This window comes from Eufriesea mexicana, unplaced genomic scaffold (genome assembly GCF_001483705.2).
Source record: "Eufriesea mexicana isolate 0111107269 unplaced genomic scaffold, ASM148370v2 scaffold1653, whole genome shotgun sequence".
Lineage (NCBI taxonomy): Eukaryota > Metazoa > Arthropoda > Insecta > Hymenoptera > Apidae > Eufriesea > Eufriesea mexicana.
Genome location: NW_016909884.1, coordinates 1,943,990 through 1,968,276, shown reverse-complemented (window position 1 = coordinate 1,968,276; position 24,287 = coordinate 1,943,990). Strand labels below are relative to the sequence as shown.

The following is a 24,287-nucleotide window of genomic DNA, read 5'->3' as shown; positions in this document are numbered from 1 at the left end:
GGGTTGCAGCGTTCATCGAGAAGAGTAATCATTAGAGTCTAATTAACATAGATCTTACGATCAATCCCTTCCACGTGCAATCGACTTTTATTATACATGTACACTGTCAGTCTCGATGAAAGATTTGTTCACAGAAGCAACTGTGCTACAAATTTCCTTTGTAATAATATATTTTCTGTCAAAGTACACACATTCAATTGTAGACCCCATAAGCACTAACGCAACATGTCATGAAAATCTATTTTTAAGTAGCTTTTTATTTTTCATTTTTCTTAAGAAGAAATTGAAAGGATTCCAAGTTTGGATTAAATTAACCACGTGCGCTACCAATAAACTCACGGTTGCGATGCCGTGCGCTACAGTATAACACGCTGCAAGGTGTCACATTGACGCCGCGAGATACTGTATCGATTCTGAAATATTTCCAAGATATCGATGACATTATGCGACTCCATGCACTCTGGAACTGCAGCTTGAGAAATGAACGATCTAGTTGTTAGCCGACGTGCAGCCCACGTCATTTTTATTTCTGCGCTAAACGCCTATCGACGTGGTGTACACGTTGCTGACGATTTTGGAACAAAAGCATCTCGACGTGCGTGGCACGTCTTTCTAGCGCAAGTGGTTAATTTCCCTATTTATGTTACCCCTCAATATGTTACTGAGAAACTGTCGATTAAGGATGTTAAATTAATTACAATCGCAATTGTTGAACCACTTATTCGATCAGATTCATTCTCCGTTTTAATTATTATAATTATCCGTAACTGAATGTAATTTATAAAGAATCGCTGTTATTTAATTTTATATGTATATTACCAGTTTATATTATTGCAATTGATCGAATCGGAGGCAAAACGGTTGTACAGTTTACGAAATAAAAGTACGTCGATTAACCTGTGCATTCGATTACATTGTACGGTATAATCGAAAAAATGTAATCAGGCGATTTCCTATTCACTATACTAAATATTCGTGAATAATAAAAGTCGGATTCCATATCGAAAGGATTAATTATAGATCCTATGTTAATTACACATTTCTTAAGTCTCCCCGTGAGTGCTGTAAGTCCCTAGAATTTTGGACCCTACTGTCTGAACACCATGTATACACCATATACACAGGGTGTCCCTGCGAATTACGCACGAGCAGCTACCAGCCGATTCCTCATACAAAATTCTGCGAGAAAAATATAGCACGCCTGCAATAACTTTTTCCACTGGTGACTAATTTTTTCGGAAAATCGAATTCCAAAATTCGCTTTGTACATATGCATTCACGACCAACGATAAATACGGTCGAGCAACCGCGTATCGCCTATCACGTTAATAAACGATATTCATGCAGCATGAATAAGTAATCAGATTCGAGGGAAACCCGGGAAAAAATATTTTACCAAGATTTTATTATTTCTGCTACAGAATTGTCGAAACTACCATCCTTGTTACACGCGAAATTCTACTCGTACAGCAGACAAGACGAATTTTCAAATTCCGAGAACGAAGGAATGCTACATTTTTGCAGAATTTTCATAAGGAATCTCCAGGTGGCCCCTTCTGCGTATCTTTCAGGGACATCCCTGATGTACGTATACATATAAATGTACAGCTAATCACGGCACAATTTCACCGTAGTTTCGATCAGTTTTCCGTTTTGGAGAACGCTGGCGATAAATCTTATTTGGTAGCGCCGGCAGCAACGAAATCGGTATATCCGTTCGTTGGTCGGAGAACGAAGTTTGGTAGTAACTCTGGTAAATAGGTCGACCGTAAATCTTGTAGAATTTGAACGTAGTTAGACGTGGCACGTAGAGAAATTACTGTACAAAATGGAAAACTCTGTTCGCGTGGGCATCCGTACAAAGGGCGAGTCGTATATTAGGGCAGAACGAGCCAGCGGGAAATGGACGTGTCCAGGACGTAGATTCGCCGGTCACGTCGAACGCTGGAAAAATCTTTGGATTTTTTTCATAACAAAATACTCTACTCATCGAATCGAACGCGAATATTGCCTTGTCACAGGTCAGCTTTTTATCTCGTCAAACATTTCCGTGATTCGATTGCATCCAATTGAAAAATGTTTTTCGCTCCGCAATTTTCAGTTTATCGATGTGCAGAAAAAAATTTCTTTCTCGTGTATACATATATATGTACATGTATATTTTTTCCGCTTTTTGTATTTTCATACATGACAAGTGCACCCGACCAGCCGATTCCACTGTTCGTCCAGCGTTATTTCGTTCCACCATGATATTCGACCCGCCCTTCGCCGAAACTATAGTGCTTCTTCGCTGAAGCGAACCAACGTGAATTTATTCGGCGAAACGATAGACAAGAAGCCTTGAAATTGTTCCCCGGGATACGTGGAAATTATCTAATGCATCAGACCTGGGGATAATCGGTAGAATCCAGATGGAAAAACGATCGGCTAATTAGCGCGCACGTAAACGGAAGAATCGGCAAATATTCGCAGACCGGCCGCGATGCATATAATTAATCGCGGCGAAATATTCCAAACCGATGATCATCGACGTTCAATTGAATTACTAATAGCATTCGGGCTTATTATCGGGCTGGTGGTGGTCGCGACGATTAATATTCAGTGTCTATATTAATGGTTAACCGCGTGTACGGGCCGATAGACTGCTTTTTCTATCATAGCAACCGATCGAATTAGAATTCTGTGCGTTTTTAGTAACGCGACGTTCTTCATTTTGCCGAACACCTGTTTCGCGCGACGGAAAAAGGAAAATTTGAATGCTTCGCGCGATGAAAAACATGGAAATCTGACTGCTTCGCGTGACGAAAAAAATGGAAATTTTATTACTTCGCGTGGTAGAAAAAGGAAAATTTGACTGCTTTGCGTTACAAAAAAATGGAAATTTGACTGCTTTTCGTGACAAAAAAATGAAAAATTGACTACTTCCCGCGACGGAAAAAAGAAAATTTGACTACTTTCCGCGGCGAAAAAAGGAAAATTTGACTACTTCACCCGCCGGAAAAAGGAAAATTTGACTACTCCACGCGGCGGAAAAAGAAAAATGTGACTACTTCATGCGGCGAAAAAGAGAAAACTTGACTACTTCACGCGGCGGAAAAAAGAAAATTTGACTACTTCACGTGGCGGAAAAAGGCAAATTTGACTACTTCACGCGACAAAAAATGGTAATTTGATTACTTCGCGCGGCGGAATAATAGAAATTTGACTGCTTCGTGCGACGAAGAAATGGAAATTTGACTGCTTCACGTGACGGAAAAATGTAAATTTGACTGCTTCGCGCGACGAAAAAACGCAATTGCAAATTTTCGGAAGTTGGTCCCCCGGGAAATAAATTTATCCGGTCGATTCTGGTCGATTTCGGTGATTCGGAGGATCGATTGATCGCGTTTGCGAATCGTAAGATATCGGAATATAATATAATATCGGTATTTTGACCCGCGACTAGTTGCCGCGATTAATTGCAAGGGAGAGGGTTGAAGAGGATAAGGTTAGAGGATTGGAAGTTTTATCACCTGGTCCGTTTTCAGCGATCTCACCAGCGAGCGGAAGCTACAACGAGACGGCGCACACGCTGCGATTCGCGCAAAGGGCACAGAGCGTGGTCAATCGGCCGGTGGTCAACGAGGATCCCGTGGCGAGGATCATCCGCGAGCTGAGGGCTGAGGTGGCCAGGCTCAGGTCTATGCTACTGGAAAAGGCAAGTCGAGTTTGTTGCCTGGGTCAATTAATATACAGGCTCTTCGCGGGAATACTAGCCAGGTTTTACGAGTGGATGTGACTCGGGAATAAAATACAAGAAATTTATATATGTCGTTCGTTTTATGCATGTCGTGAACTTGTTTTTATCGGGACGTATATGTAGACGGCATAATCGTTCAAAGAGTTGCGATATCTTAAACGTTTATAAGAAATTATATAGACTGTAAATGACGTGAATTCACGTCGGTTAGAAATCAAGGAGAAAATCACGAATCACGTGAATTCACGTCGGTGAAAATCCGAAAGAAAACCACGAACGACGCGAATTTCCATACGTGAAAATTCGAAAGAAAATAACGAATGACGCGAATTCACGTCGGTGAAAAAATCAGGAAGATAATCGCAAATGGCGTGGAATTGGCGTGGGTGAAAATTCGAAAGAAAACTATGAGCGACGTGAAAATTATTCCGGTGCGTGAAAATTAGAAAGAAAATTAGAAACGACGCGAATTCGCATGGTCGAAAGCCAGGTAGAAAATGACGGATGCAATTGCGAATGCGTTGATGCTGGTCGAAGCTGATCCTCTATTTTGCTAACGCATGTTTATCTGCGTGACGTGCACAGATGAAAAACGAACTGCACAAAAGGAAGTGTGCATCAATCATACGAACAAACAATTTTCCCCGAATTGGCTTCGCAATTCAATCGTTTCCCGCTAAATCGACGATGCTGTTTCCATATTATACCGGCGTGTTCATAAACAAACTGCAATAACAGTATTTTTCCCGGCATGAATATTAATAGAAACGAGGCAAATAGAAAAATAAATTCACAGTTCGCCGATGATGCGGGGAAAATCGGCGAATCGGTTTATTTATAACCGAAATCGATTCGCCATTGCGGGAAATCTCGCGTTGCCTAGGAACCCAGAGTCTGGTCCACGAAGCAACGAGGATAAATCGAGCAAGTTTATTATCGAGCCCCGGAGCGGACATAAACTCGTATCGTCGAATCGTCATTACGCAAATGAAATGCATGAATCGTTTATATGATACTCATTGACCGGTCGCGCGATCCTTCCCGCGGATTGGTCCAACGATTGCCGATAAAATACAGTCCGCAGGTGCGCGCGTTTAACGAGTGATCCGCATTTCCATTCCGCCTATTCGCCACGAGTACATTTTACAATATCCTTCGATCATGCTGCGCGTTACATAATCGCTCGTTAATTATCTTCGCGCAACTTCCCGGTCCCGTTTTCGTCGCCATTACTCTGTCATAGGTGTAGGAACTGTGCTGCTTTGATTAGGCGCGGTAACGTTTGTTTATTGACGCGAGGGTTCGGGGTACAATACTCGTCAGGGGGGTAGCAGGTCTGCGGAGGCAGAAGCTCGGCAAAATTCAGTTTCCGGGCCAGCGATTAGGGCTTGAAAGATCTAAGTCAGACTGACTTGGTCCTCTGTCCTTAGAGCTTGTAGCGATCATCGTTCTCACCTTCGCCGCTAGATGGATTCTGACTTCAAAACGGTTCGAGGACTTCCGTTTCCTACATATATAACTTCAGGGCCTTTCAATAGTATCTGGGTCTAAGGCAGGGCCTGCTAGGGTAGCCTTACTGATGTCTACTGATGTCCACTAGCAAGCCCGGGACACATCCCTTCCCCTCCTTTCGTCCTTTCCAGTACTACCACCACAAAAGGATACCTGCGACCCATGCGACATCAACGAACGTAGGGGGAAAGTCTCCCTATAAGGTTGGGGGGCTTTTTAAAGATTATCGAGTATATGGAAAGGAAAGGAAAAAGCCTGCCAACACATGCACGGGAAAAAAAACTATATTTGCGCGGGAAATACCCTCACGAAGGGGAAAGTCGTGGTGACTGACGGGGTTATAAATTAAGGAGCAAAGAGATCTGACTTGCAAACTAATTGCCAGGCCCAAGATTAATCCCCGGAATAACATTGACGGTAGCCAATGACATCCCGAGGACAATGAATTACCTTTCCTGTTAGCCTACAGTGACTGTTGGTATGTCACGAAGGGAAAGACTGGTAAATACTCGGCCTTAGTTTATCCGGTTATCTGGCATAGGCGTAATGGCGGAACCTTAGCCGCCATTACTCCGATCGGTCACCGATTCCCGCCTTTCCTTTCGCGAGTCATTTCCATAACCCCGATCAGCGAATAATCCCATCATGACGAACATGCGAAAATTCTTACCGTCATAGCGAGCATGCGAAAACTCTTACCGTCATATCCTGCGCGAGTCTTAAAAGGAATCTGTTTTACAGAACCCAGAACCGGATAGCAAGTCGTTGTGCAGTTGCCAGAGGAATCAAGCGGACGCTAATAAAGATCGATCGTCGCAAGAAGAAGTCGCGACAGGCTCGAGCGATCGATTGGACGAGCAAAAATCGAAGGAAGAGTCTCAAGAGCAGCGAGTGGAGTCGTTGGAAGAGAGAAAAGGACCGAAGAGCGTGGTTCCGCTTCGCAAATCCAATTCCAGCGACAGCGTGACCACGTACGAAGTCGATTCTTCCGTAAAGAAGTTCGGGTCGCTGGAATTTTTGGCCACGAGCAATCGTTTCGCGGGAAGCTACAACAGGGCGAAAGTGACCGAGTTGAACGACGAGGAGGACGAAGTGAGCGAGATCCACGAGTCCGTGTTCGTCGATATCCCGACGTTAGTCGCTGTCCTGATCAAGCCGGACTATAACCTGCAGGAGTCCTCCGCGCAGATCGAGGAGATCTGCTCGGACGAGGTGGTGGAGGAGTCGATCGACGCGGAGTTCATCGAGGCAAGTAACGATCAGGAGACTTACGACGAGTCCGAGAAACCGGACAGCATCGACCACGACGAACGGAGCAGCTCCGTGAACTCGTGTCACGCCTTTGGCGACAACGAAGCGGACGTTTATCAGACCTTGGAATGTCCACGAGCAAAATCGTGCTTCAAACCTAGAGAGAAGCCTAAGTTTCGTAAGCAGGACTCGGTGGACGCGTTACCGACCTCGATTCTCTCGAATTTGCACACGTCGAAGAAGTTCGGTTCGGTGGAGACGATCCAGAAGAAGAAAGACCCTGTTTTCTTTCTGCGAAGATCGCACACGAGCTTGGAGAAGCAATCCACGGTCCCTGACAGAACGACCAAGTTAAATAACATCAGGGAGATCGAGGATCAGAAGACCTCGACCAGAAGCAACTGGTCCAAGGAACAGTTCCAACGGAAGGGTAGCAACGATTCGGATAAGAGTTTCAGGGAATCGAATAATCAAGTTGGGTCGAAGATAAAGAGCTACCCTGGGAAGCATAGCCTGGAGAACCTAAAACGGAAGACCAGCAAGGACAGCAGCTCCAGCAGTTCCAAGGACGAGCAGATCCTGATTTCCAGTTTGGCTAGAGACAAACTGTTTCGCAGGAAGAGTTCGCTGGAGCAGGAACCCCCTTCTAACAAGAACCACACGCCTATTCAGAGAGCTAAACGCGCCGAGATCGTGGCAGCAGTCACGGAAAGACTGTACTCGAGCAAGAAGAGCGCGGAAGACATCATGGGGCTGCGATCTCCACCTGACACGGGTGACACGAAGTCTATGGCGAAGATGAAACTGCAGGAGATCTCGAGGAAGATGCTAGGCAAACGGAGACGCGTCTGCGTGGACACTCAGACCGACTGCTCGAGGACCGTTCGCATGAAGGACACTGCGTCTCTGACGGAGACGCCACGGATAGTCTGTCAGGACGTCGGAATCCTCACAGACCAGCACGAGATGTGCGAATATATTGTAGATCGAAAGACATCGGTCCTGAGAGTGAAGGAGATTGCTACATCCACAGAGAGACCTAAGACGAATGTCGTCAGATGCAAGGATGTGGGTACTCTAGCGAACGATCTCGAAGAATACGACTATGAGATCCATTCTCCACGCAACGACTCTGGAATCCTTTCCGATGATACCCAAAATTACGCGGAGAGTAACCTGAGCAGCACCGAAGTCTCTGATCTCTGTCAAGAGGCTGACAGGAGAGTGGCGTATGCGGAAAGTTCGACGAACACGAGCATGTTCTCTTCCTGTCGCAGTTTTGCGGTACAAACACCTCGGCCGGAGGTCTACGATCGGTCAGTATCGGAGAGCAAAGCTCCAGCTTGCGTCAGACAGTGTTGCAATTCCAGTCAAGAGCTTCAGAATCATCCTCCGTCGAACAATATCGAAAAAAGCGTCATCTCTATATCCCTGCCAGACACTATCAGCATCACCATCGAAAGCACGAATTCCTTGGAGTCCAGGATCGTGGTGATGGACAACGATCCATCGAGACGGGGTCCAAAACGCATTACCAAGGATGAGACAGCTCAGACCGAAGAATGGGACGATCTTCGTAACGAGATCTTTTGTTCGAGAGATCAGACCACATCGACGCTCGGCCAAACCGACAGCAGGGTGTTCCGAATCGAAAACATCTTCCAGGACCCCAACAACGCGACCAAGAATTTAAGAGTAGATTCGAATCGAACGGAGGGGACGAGGATAAGGAATTCCATTACTTTCAGGAATTCCCTAGGCACATCCTACGTGTCCCAGCCGAAGAAGCACGACGTAGCTCCTGAAAGACCTGGCGCTGAAGGATTTATCAGGGACGGATTAATCACGGAAGCGTTCATCAACCGGAAGAGCAGTTTTAATTCCAGAAGAGCACCCAGTTCGGCCGTTTACCAGGATCCTTGGAGGAACTGGCAAGTTCCTGTTTCCCTGGCGAACACAGTTCATCCGATAGATTATGCCAAGGGACTGGGCTTCATACCTCCTTCCTGGCAACCGGAAATAGGCGAACTTTCGATGCCAGGACAAAGTTTCCCGCGGAGTAACTGTGTTAGGCCAAGTGGTTCTACATTTGGACACTTCCAAGTAGACCCCGGCTTAACTAACGTTCCAGAATCGTCAGAGATGAAGTCTCCCTATTCTACCATTAGCAGCAACTTGGATTACGATCACGGTTTCTCGGATGACAGCTTGGATTATAACGAAAACAGCATGCCCAACGAGTCTGCGACGATGGCGATGATCAAACAGGCGATGAAGCAGCGCGAGATTCTCTGTCCACCTGACGTAGTGGCTCATACTAAAAGGGACCGTGCAAAATCCTCCATTAACCCGGAGAAAAGCGACTCTATCAGTGACTTCGAAGACGTTCAGGTGGAATTCCCAAGAAAGAGTCCCACGAAGTTGACAGACGCTGTCAATGTACACGATTACAAGTCACTGATCTTGGGTAGACCTTTTTACAGTTTTGAGGAGACGAACGATGAACTGGCCGCTTCTCTGAGCCGTTTGAACGATCCTGGGAAGAAGAAGGTATCCTTCTGCAATTCCGACATTCATGAGAAGAAGCTGGATGTCGGGTCTCCAGGAACACTCAAGTCTATTATCAAAAATATGCAGAAGAAGAACGTGTCCGAGTTCCTGAACTCGTCCAACGACGAGACTGACGACTCTCAGCAGGAGGAAAGGATCTGTTTAACCTTGGAGAAGGAGTGGAAGGCAGAGATGCAGTCTGCCAGCTCGGAAGAGGGCAAGGAGGACCAGGATTCGGTGGAATCAGAGGGAAACTGCAGACAGAGTCGCAAGAAGGTCAAGTTCTCCGTGGACGAATTATCGGAGAACACGTGTAGCGAGTCGGACAGCTGCGAGATGGTGGACGAGGAGGACGAGGAAGAGGAGGACCTGCTCGACGGCAGGAACGTCCTCGAGGAGTATCTGAGCGAGGCGGTGACCTTCATGAGAAATTTGAACTCTATCAGCGAGTACGTGAACGGGACGAGCATGCTCGAGAGGTGAGGAACAATGGCGAAGGGAAACATTCCCGGCCCCTAGGTCTTTGATAGGTCGAGAGCCTTCTCGAGGACTGGTGACGGTGCTTTAGACTCCTCTGAGCTCCACTGGTTTGGATTTTTAGATCAAAGCGTTCGGTAGGGACTGCTTCTGTACGATGACACTTGGACGGGACAATCTCTTCCGTTTTAACTTAGTTTTAATTATCTCGGATAGCCTAATTACCCTAGACTCAAATGGTAACCATAGACGATCGAAGTAAATTAACTAACCAATTTCTTTCCAAGATACCCCGCATCCCTGAGCCGTGGACGAGGCGGGAAACGTGGTGCTCGTCGTCGAAGCCGCTCCTCCTCCTCGAATCGCGATTACTCGGAACTCGTGGGTCGTAGGGTCAGCCTGAAGGATGACGACGACTACCCGACGGAAGACGATGATATCGCGGTGTCCACGGACTCTTACGACAGATGTCTGAAAGGAATCCAGAGGCTGGAGGACTGCATTCGAAGGGTGGACAGGCACAACGAGCTGCTAAAGGAGAAATATGGCATCGATTGCGAATCTGCTGGCGCTAGACCTGGTCTAGCGAGTCCCAGCATAGATACTCGCGCGCCGGTAACGAACCAGGACCTCAGGATTCCTCGTGAGACGGAGACTCCCTCGGAAGACACTAGTCTGAAAGCGAATGACGATTTGGAGAAGAAAATCTTCGATCAGCTGATGAGCGTCGCCAATTCCATCCGCTATCGACACTCCAGTAAGCTCCAAGCTCGTTTGCTCGATTCCTCTGATTGCGGATCTAGGAGTCCCAGTTATGGCTCGAAATTTCGCGAGAAATATCGTCACAATGCCAAAGAACCGTTCTACAGGGACGTCAGAGGGAGTCTCAGCCTGGAAGAAGCTTCAGACGCAAACGAAGAGCACGAGGATTTCACCACGTACGAGATAACGGGAAACCTGTCTGTCGGGAGGTCTTGCTCACCTGAGAAGAGTCACAGCGAACTACTGTCTCCGTTGGAGGACGAGTTTTTGCCTGTTAGAAGGTTTAATCGATCCTCTTGGTCTGCTGACATAAATCGCGCGACTTGGAGGACACCTAAACACGACGAACTCCTCTCGAAATACGAAGTGACCGATTGCAGGATCGCTGATAACGCTGATCCCTTAGGGAGAATGTACAACGCCAAGGGATGCTTGCCTACGCAACGAGTGTTGACCGGTAACTCGCGAAGAAGGCTCCAAGAAACGGAGGATTATTCGCGGAGAACCAGGGACGGATGTTGCAGAGTGTGCGCGTCGTGTTCCAAGGATCAGTCGGATATCGAGAGCACGTCGAGCGAAATCGTGCATCTCAGGGACAAATTGAAATATCCCGGAAGTCCCAGGGCGAGATTTCTGGAGCTGCTACGGGAGAGGCGGCGAATCGTAGAGTGCAGCCGTGGCACGAGTGCCTCTTGAACGCCTCCCGTTAGTCGTCCCTTTCAATTGTAAAATGTATTTTTCTATTGTAACGCGTCGACACGACCTCGACAGCGCCCTCTTTGTAAATAATAGAGTTCAGACATTTTCTAACGTTTCTCACCGCACCAGCGAAATTTAACTTATTCATCTTCTCGGGACTCTCTTAATTTCTCCTGTAATTTCTCCCTGTTCGTGGTATTAAATTACTTTCTCTAAGATGGCTCCCTTTCTTCCTTCTTTTAATCCTAAAATTCAGGAATTTGGGTGGTCATCGAAAATTAGGATCTATTGTCTGGAATATTCTTGATATTTATTGTTATTAAAAGTATCTTTATTCCGCTGGTTAATGGATTTAATGTTTATTCAGAATTTCATTTTTAAAATTATTCGAGTGATTGGATTTTGTTATTGAGATTATCTTTCATAAAATTATTTAAAATTAATTTTTATTTTCATTCAGAGGAAAGATTATTATATGTACCTATATATTTTCAATATATTCTCTCGTGGACCTTTGTATGGATAACCAGGTATCCACGTACCCCTATATTGGAACATTCGAAATTATATTTTTCGAAAAATGTAAAGCGACGTTTTGTTCACAGAATGAGATTTCCAATATTGAACAAAATATTTCAAATAAGAAATTCAACATGGAATAAAATATGTCGCTATTCCTTCATCAAAGCACTCAAAGTGTGACTATTAAGGGGATATTTTCCCCTAGAATCTAGGGTAAAAAAAATAAATTTTTTCTTCTTTTTCTTTACTTTAAATATTTTTATACAGCCCTTTAGACAATGGCATCTAACACCGACAATTTTCCATCTTTTTTAACAAAAAATTCCACACAAATAGTCCAAGACTGTACAAATAGACCCTGTCAATTTCAAACCACAAAGTCTTAATGGTTCCCTGCAATAATTTTTGAAAAATACTGAAAAAATCAAGCAAGATACCAGAAGACCCCCTTAACTGCGATTATAAATAAAAATAGGCGAATTTTCATGGAAGATTCAGCAGAAGCGTTAAGGGATGTTAACCCCTGCGAGAAATAGGGAATATTCCCTAGAATTATCCCCAAAGCACCGCAAAACACGCTAGGAAATCGATCGCGAGGGGCCTCGTAAATTCTGCGCGAATCGAAGGTTCACGGTTTCGTTTTATTCTAGCTTGATCCCACCTTGCCTTCTTTCGACGCCACCGAGTAACGACACATTTATTTCCGCCGTATCGATAAATTTCGCAGAAATCGAGACGTATACGGACACTTTAACGGCGATTTCACGGTCCAAGGTGTTCCTCGCGCAAATTACAGCTGACGGTGTCCGCGTTTCGCGCTTTGTTTCGTCGAAGAGCTGACGCACGTGCGCCTGGATCGCAAGGAACGTGCAACGATATCGATGCGATAACCACGCCGGTAATGATCGTGCTTTTCCACCCGGAAATAAAGTCAGCGACGATAAATCTTGCCTTTTTTCCGCGGTATCGCAGCGAGATTGACGCACCGCGCGATTTTCGCTGGCGAGGCTGCAGCGCAGAGGAAAAGCAATCGTAAACTCATAAGGATCGACGAGGCCGGGGATTTTTGATGCGGTGCTAGCAAACAGGCATCGTTACGCTTGCATCAGCATTGCAGAAAAATACGATGCATAGAACTGGGAACACGTGTCAATTTATACTTTTTCCACCTTCGGTACTTTTGTTTCCTAGTTTGCGGGAATAATTGAATTAGGGGTGTTGCAAGAAATTATTGACACCTTAATGACCCGTGTTAAGTACATAGTCTCGATTTTACGTAAAATTTTCTTTATTCGGGGTTAACAGGACAATATTTTATTTTCTGGGTGAGTATTCGAATTTTATAGAATACCGAGCTTTCTCGAGTTTTAATTATTTTATAACTAGTAAGTTCGATAAATATTGGAATTTTCTAGTACTTCTGTATCCTATATTACAAGCACAGAGGTGTAAAGGATAATTGAATTAGGGATGTCGAAAAGATTATTGACTCCTTAACCTGTGTTAAGTACATATTCTTGATTTTACGTAAAATTTCCTTTAGTCAGTGTTAATAGGGTAGTATTTTATTTTCTGAATTACGTAAAACCGTGAGTATTCGAATTTTATAGAGTACCGAGCTTTCTCGAGTTCTAATTATTTTACAATTAGAAAGTTCGATAATTATTAGAATTTTTTCAGTACTCCTGTATGCTATATTACAAGCACAGAGGTGTAAAGGATAATTGAATTAGGGGTGTTGAAAAAGATTATTAACCCCTTAACCTGTGTTAAATACATAGCCTCGATTTTACATAAAATTCTCTTTATTCCATGTTAACAGGACAATATTTTATTTTCCGAGTGAGTATTTGAATTTTATAGAATACTGAGCTTTCTCGAGTTCTAATTATTTTACAATTAGAAAGCTCGATAATTATTGGAATTTTTCAGTACTTCTGTATCCTATACTACAAATACAGAGGTGTAAATGATAATTGTGGCTATAATTATGAAAGTGGTCTAAGTCATCAACTTAAGAGGAACGATTTTATTATTTATTTCGTGCTGCATTCATTTATATTACGACAAAATATATTTATTTTCTACAAAACAGTGAAGAATTGAATCATTAGATTGAGTTTGTAGCTTTATCGCAATTAATTTTATAATTTATGACGTATTTAAAGGCCGTAGCTTTTAATATTTCAGAAGAAAATATAAATGACTTAAGTCACTTTCATAATCATAGGCAATTGAATTAGGAAACAATTGAATTAGGGATGTTGGAGAAGATTACTAACTCTTTAACCTGTATTAAGTACATAGTCTCGATTCTACGTAAAATTTCCTTCACCCAGTGTTAACAGGGCAGTATTTTGATTTTCTGAGTTACGTAAAACCACGAGTATTCGAATTTTATAGAATCCCGAACTTTCTCCAGTTTTAATTAATTTATAATTATAAAATTTAATAATTAATAATTAATTTCAAGCAGTCAGTTTTTCCTTTTCCCTTTTTCCTTTTTCAGTGCTCCTGTATCGTATATTACGATAATAATTGTGTAACGAATAATTAAATTAGGAATATTGGAGAAGATTATTAACCCCGTAACGACCGCATCTGTGTTCAGTATACATAGCTTCGATTTTATGTAAAATTTCCTTCATCCAGTGTTAACACGGTCCGATTTAATTTGCTGAGTTATATTAAACCACGTGTATTTGAATTTTATAGAATACCGAGTTCCCTCAAATTTTCATTATTTTATAATAATAGAATTTAGCAATCATTGAAATTCAATAATCGTAAAATCCGAAGTTCAATAATTCCCGACAAATTTGAGAATTTTCGACATACTATCCCCTTTCAAATATCTCACTGCCACACTCGTACGTCGCTTTTAAAAGAAAACACACACGTACACATTTGAATACTTTCAGGTACGAGTGTAGGATACGAAAATGTTTTCAGAAATCACCATGCACTCGACGAGACAAGGATACTTAAGAGTGCGAGGAAACAAAAATTCCCAAAAAGGGGAAAACGTCGAGAAAGTGAGTTTCCATTGGAATTAAATTTCTCTGAGAACGTTGGAAATTTCCAAGTTACGATGCTGTGAGGAATATGGGAGAAATTCGAAAATGGCATCTGTGAATGGAACAAAGTTGAACAAACTTACCGATCCGACGTAACGCGAGACACGCGAACTATACGAGCCATAGTTATGAATGCAGATAGAAGAAATTAGGTTAGTATATCAATTCGTGTCACAAAGAGGTGTTGACTCTGTTATCTGAGCTCTTCTAGGTCGCTGGAATTTCCATATCCGAGTGTTTTGCAAACCATGTCACATCCTAGCGATCCTAGACTATTATAGTGATGTCACGGAACCAAACGGGCTTCGTTATTGAAACTCTTGGCTGGCCAAGTCGCGAGACTTTGTTCTCTTTGTAAGTGTTTGTAAACTACAGTTATCGGTCTCAGAGGTCTCACGATTAGGCGACCGATAGTCATGTGTCAATGGATGCAACGTCCGACTTGACATGAGACGATACAGCATACAAAGCTCGAAACATACGATAAACATTGCGTGCACGCGTCACGGCGTGGAATTTGTCTGAACAACGTAATTTGTCGCAATCACCCTACGAATATTCCGCTTAATTGGCCAAAAGGTGACTAGATATTGTCATATAGCCAGCTATGCGAATTTGCGCAATGCATTGAAGATTCGACGCTTTTTGCGAACCTGCTGGTTTTGCACGGTTGGCAAATAAGTATTTGCAAGTAAATTTATTAGTAAATATTTATTAGTAATTATTAGTAAATAATATATGTATATATTTAGGCGAAGACGTATTTTCTATTACGAAAGACGTGTTTGTCCTTTTTGCATGATTACGTGATTACGCCTATAGTAATAAATAATTTCGTGCGACAAGTTTGCTACTGATAAACGATTATAAACAACTATCTTGTTTAAGGAAAACGAGTAATTACGCAGATCGGATAAATAAAATCAACCTTCTGCGCGATATAGTGGAAAATATCGGGAAAAAGTGTTTATCCGTGCACGCTATATTTCCAGACATCTGTATAACAAGGGGATTCTCCAAATTTGTCTAGCATTATTTTCCTCTTTCCACCTGCAGATTAAATTCGAGTAGTTTGCCGGAGAACCCTGTGACAGCGTTTAGCCCTTTGCACTCATCTTCGATAGCCATTTAATAAAATTCATTTAAATTATTTAATAAAATTCGAAAAATTTCAAATAACGAAACAATGCGTGAAATATCGAAATAACGGAAGTAAGGAAAGAGCTGCCGAGTATTTTCAAGTTCAAAAACGAAATTTAAGTTATTATTGGTCACAGCAGTGTCACGTAAGCTATGCACAAAGACACTCTCCTGTCTTCATTAGCAAAATACGGAAAATATTATTTTCCATGGTGATAGTTCGATAGTTCGACATAAATCAAAAACCCGAAAGACGATTTTATCGCTTACTTCGTATCGCAATAATTCATACTACGAGATAAAACCATTGCTGGCAAAATAGCGAAGAGCCAAATCGTCAGATCGAGTTCGCAGCTGAACCTAATTAATTATTCACTTTAAGGTATATTCGAGGCGCCAAACTTGAGATATCCCAAGCCACGAATGGAATATAAATCATCAATAACCTCGAATAAACGAAACTTCCTCATTAACCCTTTGACTACTGTGGGCGCCTGAAGGCGCTTAGAAATCTTGCGCTCGTGATACTGTGGGTGCCTAAAGACGCTCAAAAATTTTGTTTGCTGCTAAATTTTAAATATGTACAGTAACCATTTGATGCAGAATACAAAGAAATAAACAATGTTATTTTAATATACTGGAATATAGTGTCTTATTATTAAAATACACGATAATTTCTCAGATATGCACACCTAACTTAAAATTTCAAATGGATTCCTACCGTATGGTGCGTTTCAAAGTCTGCCATAGTCAAAGGGTTAAATACTTAAACAACGTTCAGTTAGACAAGAAAATCGCTAAAAATGATCGAAATGTCTGACAAAAAACGCGACTCGAAAGCGCGACAATTACCATACGTTATCTAGCTCTGGCAACGTTTTATCTGTCCATTCGGGGTTATCTGCAGACTGGCAGCCAGTTTGGATCGTGATTCACGAGGACCAGTCGATATCGAGGTGTCCAGGAGTGCGTTTCCTCTTTAGCATAACCGAAAGCTGCAGCGTTGCTCCGGAGACGTGAACCATGGTTGGTTATCGCGTGTTCATCGGTACACGAAGCAAAGTTCATCGATTCATCCACGCGTTCGTTGCTCTCGTGTTCCATCACGCGACACGCGCAATTCGCTTTTCCAAGACCGCGCGAACAATCGATCGATTCACGTTGGATTGCGCGGATATCACGGGTGGAATATTATTAGTGGATAGCGTTATCGGCGATAAAAGGAAAGGAAAAGCCGAGTGGAACCGTAGTCACGAGACTTTCAATTCTCCTCGAACGAAAAAGGGGTCGAAAGTCAGGGCGATAAGGCGAACATAAGCGCGATACCGCGGCCTTTCACGATCGAATAAGTAACCCGAACGATCGGCGTTCGTGCAGTCGATTTTTCGCGCGTGCCAGCACGCTTCTGACCCGATCATGAGGGACTTGAACAGGAAGTTGGACTGTCAGGACTATGCCAATGGTCAGAAGTTCGACCTGATCGCGGAGAGTAGGAGCAACGACCTCGACTCGTCGCTTCACGTAATTATTGTTGCGCAACTATGACGATTTTCTCCACGTGGATCATCGAAACGGTTGCGTCGTACTTCGAGATGAACTCGCCATTTTGTCCGACCGACTCGCCATTTTGTCCGACCGACTCGCCATTTTGTCCGACCGACTCGCCATTTTGTCCGATCATACGGTTGCGTCGTACTTCGAGATGAACTCGCCATTTTGTCCGACCGACTCGCCATTTTGTCCGATCGACTCGCCATTTTGTCCGACGATCTCGCTCGTCTTGTTCTTGAAATGGGCCGCGTTCGATTGCCTCGAGTTCTCGCTGCGTTTGTTCGCGATACCAACCTTTATGATGCACGGTTCCCGAGCGGATCGGTAGCGAAGAGGGTAGCAGAGTGTCGAATCACGCGCGTTTCTATTCGCAGAACGACGAGGAGCTGGTGGATCCCCAGTGCGTCGAGGAGAACCCTCGCAAGATCACTTTCGAGGACATCACATCGGCTGCCTTCAAGATCAAGGGTGGAATTATCAATACATCATGCGTGGTGAGGATTTTCAAAAGAATATTTCTCAATACCCTGCTTTTATTTCACCTCATCAGGGTTTGGAAATTTCAATTTCGGTCGTAGAGGGAAAAGAGACGTAGCCTTTTTGCTCCCGCGCGAATCTTCCCCTTTGATACTTCTAAAATCCGAACTTTTAGGTTCTCTGTGTTATACGCTGTCATTGTAGCAGAGTAATTCGCGCGTGCACTCTTCTTACGTAAAATAGCTGCCACTGATCCTATCCTACGTCAATGCCTTATCGCTGCGGGCGCATCATTCCGTCTCATTCTGTACCTTCTGTGTCTCGTGATACTCCGCGAAGCTGTCATCCAATAATGAGAATTCGTATGCTCTATTTGTACAATCAGATAACACTGATAACACTATCCGACTATCTGCCACGAGCTGTGATCGACCAATTGATCACTAGAATCACTAGAATCTCTAGAATACCAGCAATTCGCGAGAATAAATCTGAACCTCTGAGGTGACATCATCTCCTGTTGCTCAACGATCCTAGTCCAATTTCGTCTTCAGTCCAGAATACATGCAATGCAATAGTGTCATGATAACGATCAGCCATGGAAAAGAAAAACAAAGACTAAAACACGTATCCTGTTCCTTGGCAGAGATCACGTCTGTCAGATGTGACCGGTATCGACCTATACCTGAAGAAGGACTTCCTCCAGATCACTGGAAGCTTCAAGGAACGCGGGGCAAGGTATGCTCTGATGATGCTGTCCGAGGAGCAGAAGAAGGCCGGCGTGATCTCTGCCTCGTTGGGCAACCATGCCCTTGCTCTCTGTTATCACGGCTACAAGCTCGGTATACCGGTGACCGTGGTGATGCCGGTACTGGCGCCGATCATGAAGATCACCGCCTGTCGTCAGTACGGCGCGGACGTGATCGTCGATGGCCTTGATATGGCAGAGGCAAAGCGTATCGCTTTGCGGAAGAGGGCTGAGAAAGGGCTGACGTATATAAATGGGTAAGGGCGCATTCTACTTACTATGATAACACTTTGTTGCTGCTTTCGTCTGCGGATAGCCCGGCAGACGAGGAAAATTTGACACGTGTTATTGATGAACGTTCGATAAACGGAAGGCTTCTTGCCTGCTTCCTCTTCACCCGGGGAAATTTCTTTCGCTGCTATCGGCAGATCAAAGATTCTCCCGCTTCTTCACTGCGTTTCCTCTTTGTGTTCCAGATACGATCACCCTGACATCATGGCGGGCCAAGGAACTCTGGGTCTCGAGATCGTGGAGCAGGTGTCGAACATCGACGCAGTGATTGTTCCCATTGGCGGAGGTGGTCTGATCGCGGGGGTAGCTTTAGCCGTGAAAACGTTGCATCCTAACGTAACCATCATCGTGAGTAGTTCGTTCGTTTAAACTCCGGTTTCTTGCTTGCGTACACCTTTGCAAGGATGACAGGAGGCGTTGAGACCGTTTCCTTGGCCGGTTTTCAGGGCGTTGAGTCGGAAAGGTGTCCCAGTTTCTACATGGCGCGAAAAGCGGATCGACCGGCCTACACACCTTCGAATTCGACTTTGGCCGATGGCCTGGCAGTTCCCATGGTGGGGTACAACGCCTTTGCCACCGCGAACTCGTTAATCGACAAATTGATCGTGGTGAAGGAGGAGTGGATAGCCATCGCGATTCTGAAACTGGTGGAGAACGAGAAGTGCATTGTCGAGGGCGCTGGTGCGACCGGGCTGGCTGCCATTTTGGCCGGTCAGCTGGAAGAGCTCAGAGGCAAAAGGTTGTTTGATGTTGCAGAGAGTTAATTCGATAACGAAAGAATTTTCTACCTTTCAGCCTGCTTTTCCGAATACTTCAATTTCCTTCGACTGCACAGTCGGATGATCAATTTTCCCAATACGTATTTCGATTTAAAATTTAATATCGCGGGGCAATGATCCTCTTGATGGAGACTCAAAGGCACTGTAGCACTACGGAAACATTCGCAAACGAGTATGCTATGTTCGTAATTATATATAAAATGACCTGTCAATTGATCTTCAATTGTAGTATCTAGATTCTGCCAAGTCCAAACTTTTTTGATATTCAAGTACCGATTTCTTACCGACCTACGTGCCAATTTCTTACAATCATCTACTTCGTTTTACAGCCTGAACGCTGATAAAAGATACGTAAAACGAGAAACCCGTAAATTAAAAGAGAAACAACAAACATCTAACACCAAAAATGAAAAACCCATCAACAGGGTTAACAGAGAAAACGTCACAATTGAAAAAAGAAAAAGGATCAAAATTTATTAGATAAAAAGGTGACAGTGTTGTTAAATTGTAAATAACATCTTTCGTCGTGAGATGACGAAGATCTATAAATGTCAATTGACAGGTCATAGGCGAACATGACAGCTAATCCTCTAACAAAGGATCGCTATCAATATATGAAACTCTAGTCCAAATTACCACAGAGTTCCCCTGCGAATGGCATGTCTGACACGAAAATATGACAATAATACTAACCCTAGATTACTTTGGTTCTCACAATGGTACCGCGCAACCGTAGGCCTAATGGCCATTTTGTTTGCAGAGTGGTGCTGCCTCTGTGCGGAGGAAACATCGACACTACGATCCTAGGCAAGTGTTTGGAGCGTGGGCTAGCAGCGGAAGGTCGGCTTTTGAAGTTTATGGTGACCGTGTCCGATCGACCGGGCGGAATCGCGGAGCTGTGCAGAATGCTGGCCAGCATCGGGGTCTCGATAAAGGATATCATGCACGAGCGGGCTTGGATTATGTCGGACATCTTCAGCGTGGACGTGCAAGTGGTCTGCGAGACCAGGGATCGGGATCACGTGGAACAACTGAAGAACATGCTGTATCAGAATTATCACAGGGTCGTGTTCGGTAGCAACGACATGTCCAGCTCGAATTTACGCTCGCCCCTCAGCGTGTAGCCTGTCCTCCCGAATTCCAGTTTCCTGTGATATGGACGTCGACCAGAGGATTCGAAATGGTGGGAAATATCGCGGGACCGATAGATCGGACATGATTCTTTTCACTGTGCCAGGGCAGGCAGGCTCGATTTATGCGGACATTTAAGTAACCCAGATTCGATTCCCAGGCTCGAGTACTTTTGCGCGTAGCGCGGTGCCAGTCGCTGGTCGCGAAACAGGAGGAAACCGCGAACGTTCCGCATCGATTTCCATTGTAAGCTCGAATTATTGTCCCATATACCGGTTGCGAGCCAAGTCTCTGAGCGTGGATAAAGACACCACAGCCACGGCCGGTGGAAAAAGCGGAACGCTCGCGTTTCAAACGGGCTACCCCTCTGCGTAATTTGCATCCGAAGGAGGGGTTCGATGGCTCGAAATTCGAGAGCCTGTACGCAACGCGCGTTACGCCGAGGTGTAAACGCACACTCGCGAAATTTATTACCGTTACCAAGCCTCCACCTCGGCCAGACTGACGCCCGAAACGACCAAAATTCCACCCTCTTGCTCATACGTCGCTCGCGTCTCGTTTTATGTCGGGATATGTGTCGCTGCCGCCTCTACGAGCACACGATTGCGTTTTTGCCTAAGCGACCGATCGTAAAGCGTTCGTTTACGAGCTCGATAACGACGCCGGCCCTTATTACAGGATGACTAGCTATTCCACAACTTCCGGTTGCTCGTTTCGCTGAAACACGGCTTATTCTAATCGGCGGGAAATGGAAGAGAACTGTCGTATTTGACTTTATTGGAGTAAAAAAGACTGTCCGTGTATTTCTCCAGAGGAAAACACCGCGTAGACCGAGGTTTCGAACGCGAAACTGAGATTTCACGGCGCGTTAATGGCTGCGAGCGTGGATCGAAATACGAAACTGTTCGCGGAGAAATTGGGTTACCGTTTCGCGTTAATATTATTCGTGATACCGCATGAAAATATAGCTCTCGAAGCTGGGCCACGGACAAAATATTTGCGATTAAATTTCTACTGCTTCGCACCGGAAGTTTGTCGATCGCTTTAGACCCCGTGTATCGATTCGAGTTCAATTTCGATTCAGGATGAATCCGGGTAAAATCGTTATATCCTTCATCGACCATTCGTCTGAATACGAGCATTTCCATCTCCAAATATAGTTGTACTTTCTTCGCTAAATTTCTATAAAGTTTGCAACTTTCGAATTCTTTTTGGGAGATTAATTTTGTTACTACTCGAACTATTTCCGAGTTTGCATTTCGGCAAGCCAGTTTTGGATTTCATTCTCTGAACTTCACCTTTTGTAGTCACGAGAAATTTGTATCGATAATATCGTGTAAATAACGCGACATGGGTTGTAAGAAAAATATTCGACGAGATATACCATATTTATACGTTTATTGGAGATACGGGTCGTGGTGGCGCTAGTGAGTTAGGCGCAAACTCGTCTTAAGGCTGCCTTATACCGCTTACTCGTGAAAGGTTGCAGTTATATCTCTGTTTATTACACAAATCTCTAGGAAACGTTTCATCCAAATCAGATCTTCTTTGTAAAAGTATAAAATCATGGTCCACCAATTTTTATTGTCGCATATATACTGCGATAGGAAGCCACAGTAACTAAAAGCGTAGACTTTAAACATTCTACACTGATACGATACCTTTTTGAGATATTTCTGTCCTGTGCTCACTTTTTCCTTATCATTCTAACTTATAACAGCAGCCAACTGTGCTATAAGGAAAGGGTTAGAACCAGAGTCGAGTAAAATATGAGTTCCGACAGGTTGAAGAACACAAATTTCACTAGGACCTGTTTTTTCGTTTTAGAATTTTCGCAGAAGCCTTGGTCTTTCATTATTAACCTGAGCCACGATGTAGGACTAAGGCTGCTGTAACTCGAGATTCGGATTAACGCGTTTTCGCATTTCGGTGGAGTATTGGCGCGAAGCACGCGTGTGTCGCGGGATTAATGCATCTTTACGCGGGGACTGCTCGGTTTCGTCGCGTTACACGCTCGAATAATATATCGCACACGTTACGCCGGAGGTATCCCGGCTCCGTGCTGAAAAGACTCGACTTCTGAAGCTCCTTTCAGCGCCGGCTCACAATACATGACGATATGTCACCTTTCTAATATCGGGCTGCTCCGGATGAGTTATGATATGTGAACCAGCCGAAGAGGGAAGCTGCGAAGAGCCTGGCTCCGCCGGCAATGAAAGATCCGCGGATCCTCTTTTATTTCTTTCTTTTTCCTCGCCTTTTCACGTGCCTCGCTCCAGACGTTGCGTCGATGAAAAAGTGGAGAAAGGAAAGGGGAAAACTGGAGCAACATTGTGCCACCGGGTACGCTGGCTTCGCGGCTACTGAGGCATTGTAAGACGCTCGGAAAAGCAAGCAGCAGAGGTGGTAGAGATTTTTGTCGGGGCTGCCAATGCACTCATTAGTTTGATTAGTAGATCTGCTGGGTAGACTCGCGGGAAATTTAGCACCGGCTATTTTTATTCCGAGGTTAATTCGAAAACGAGAAATGAGCGATGGGAAATAAGCTTATTGGAGAGAAGAACGGTTCCGAGGGACTCGTAGATTGATCGCGAATGAACGATCCACTTAATCGTTTCGAAATGATGAAAGTTAACATGATGAGAGTTAACAAGATGAGAGAGAGAGAGAGAGAGAGAGAGTTTATTCGAAAACTAACGTGCTTTGTAGCACGATTTAATTCTGAAAAACGATGTATCGGAAAAGTATTTAATTTTAGTTAACCATTGTACCTCTACTATAAAATCTACGATAAAATTATACTACAACTTTAGAATTTTTTCGAATTTCCTCTGCACGCTAAGAACGTTAAATATAATTTTCCTCGCGTGATACGCGTGACGTATAATTTTAATATTCGACAAGGACTCGTGACTGCAGTGCAAAGGGTTAATCCTCTGAGCGTTTATGTCTACCGAACTCCTCGTTTGCCAAGTCGATTAATTCCAAAAATCGAAACTGTACAATTATTTAAAATATACAAGTTAAACAACCATCCTATTTTATTTGATTTCATGCTATCATAAAATTAAAAAAGTAAATTCAGCAAGAGTAATTATTCACTTTAACCTAATTTACAGCTCAATTTACACTGGAAATAACGTATATATATATTGACTCATGCTTGATTCATCACATTAATCGACTGGCAGTTTATGTGCTTGCATATCTCGTTCAGTTCCATAGTGAATCGAGTTTCCCGTACATATAATAAATTATTCCAGAAGTTACATATTTGCAGTGCTTTACAAAATTTATGCCAGCATAGAATATTTCAATAACGAGTCGTAAAGCTCAAGAGATTAATTGCAACTTTCTACAAGTAAACGACGTCTCTAACAAATATTGTACATTCGCGTCGACCGACTAAACTATACTTCGCGTATCAAAAGATCATTCAACGGCATTCATTCGAATTTCCATAGACGAACGACGTGTTCGACGAGCACGTGTGCACACGACGAGTGCAAGGAACCCAAAATTCCCATGACGAGAGCCGCCAAATATGCGATTCCTATCGTCACAGAGATCTGAAACCACTG

At 43.9% G+C, this 24,287-nt stretch overlaps 2 protein-coding genes across 3 annotated transcripts in view; both read left to right on the top strand.

Moving 5' to 3' along the window:
* Positions 1 to 11,113, top strand: part of LOC108548828 (kinesin-like protein KIN-7I) — a 43,114-nt gene extending 32,001 nt beyond the window's left edge. The window contains exons 7-9 of the mRNA XM_017901950.1: positions 3,528 to 3,697; positions 5,993 to 9,531; positions 9,817 to 11,113. Of these exons, the coding sequence (XP_017757439.1) occupies positions 3,528 to 3,697; positions 5,993 to 9,531; positions 9,817 to 10,987 (4,880 nt within the window). The 3' untranslated portion in view covers positions 10,988 to 11,113. The remainder of the gene's footprint in view (positions 1 to 3,527; positions 3,698 to 5,992; positions 9,532 to 9,816) is intronic.
* Positions 11,114 to 16,666: 5,553 nt separating this feature from the next.
* Positions 16,667 to 23,505, top strand: Srr (Serine racemase). Of its 2 annotated transcripts, none has more exons than XM_017902133.1 (6): positions 16,667 to 16,755; positions 17,655 to 17,774; positions 18,404 to 18,762; positions 18,982 to 19,144; positions 19,243 to 19,535; positions 20,336 to 23,505. In XM_017902133.1, the coding sequence occupies exons 1-6, from the start codon at positions 16,753 to 16,755 to the stop codon at positions 20,697 to 20,699; spliced, it is 1,302 nt and encodes a 433-aa protein (XP_017757622.1). In that variant the 5' UTR covers positions 16,667 to 16,752; the 3' UTR covers positions 20,700 to 23,505. The 2 variants fall into 2 exon arrangements, with proteins under 2 accessions (XP_017757622.1, XP_017757621.1); XM_017902132.1 differs by lacking the exon at positions 16,667 to 16,755 and adding an exon at positions 16,784 to 17,250.
* Positions 23,506 to 24,287: the final 782 nt, after the last annotated feature.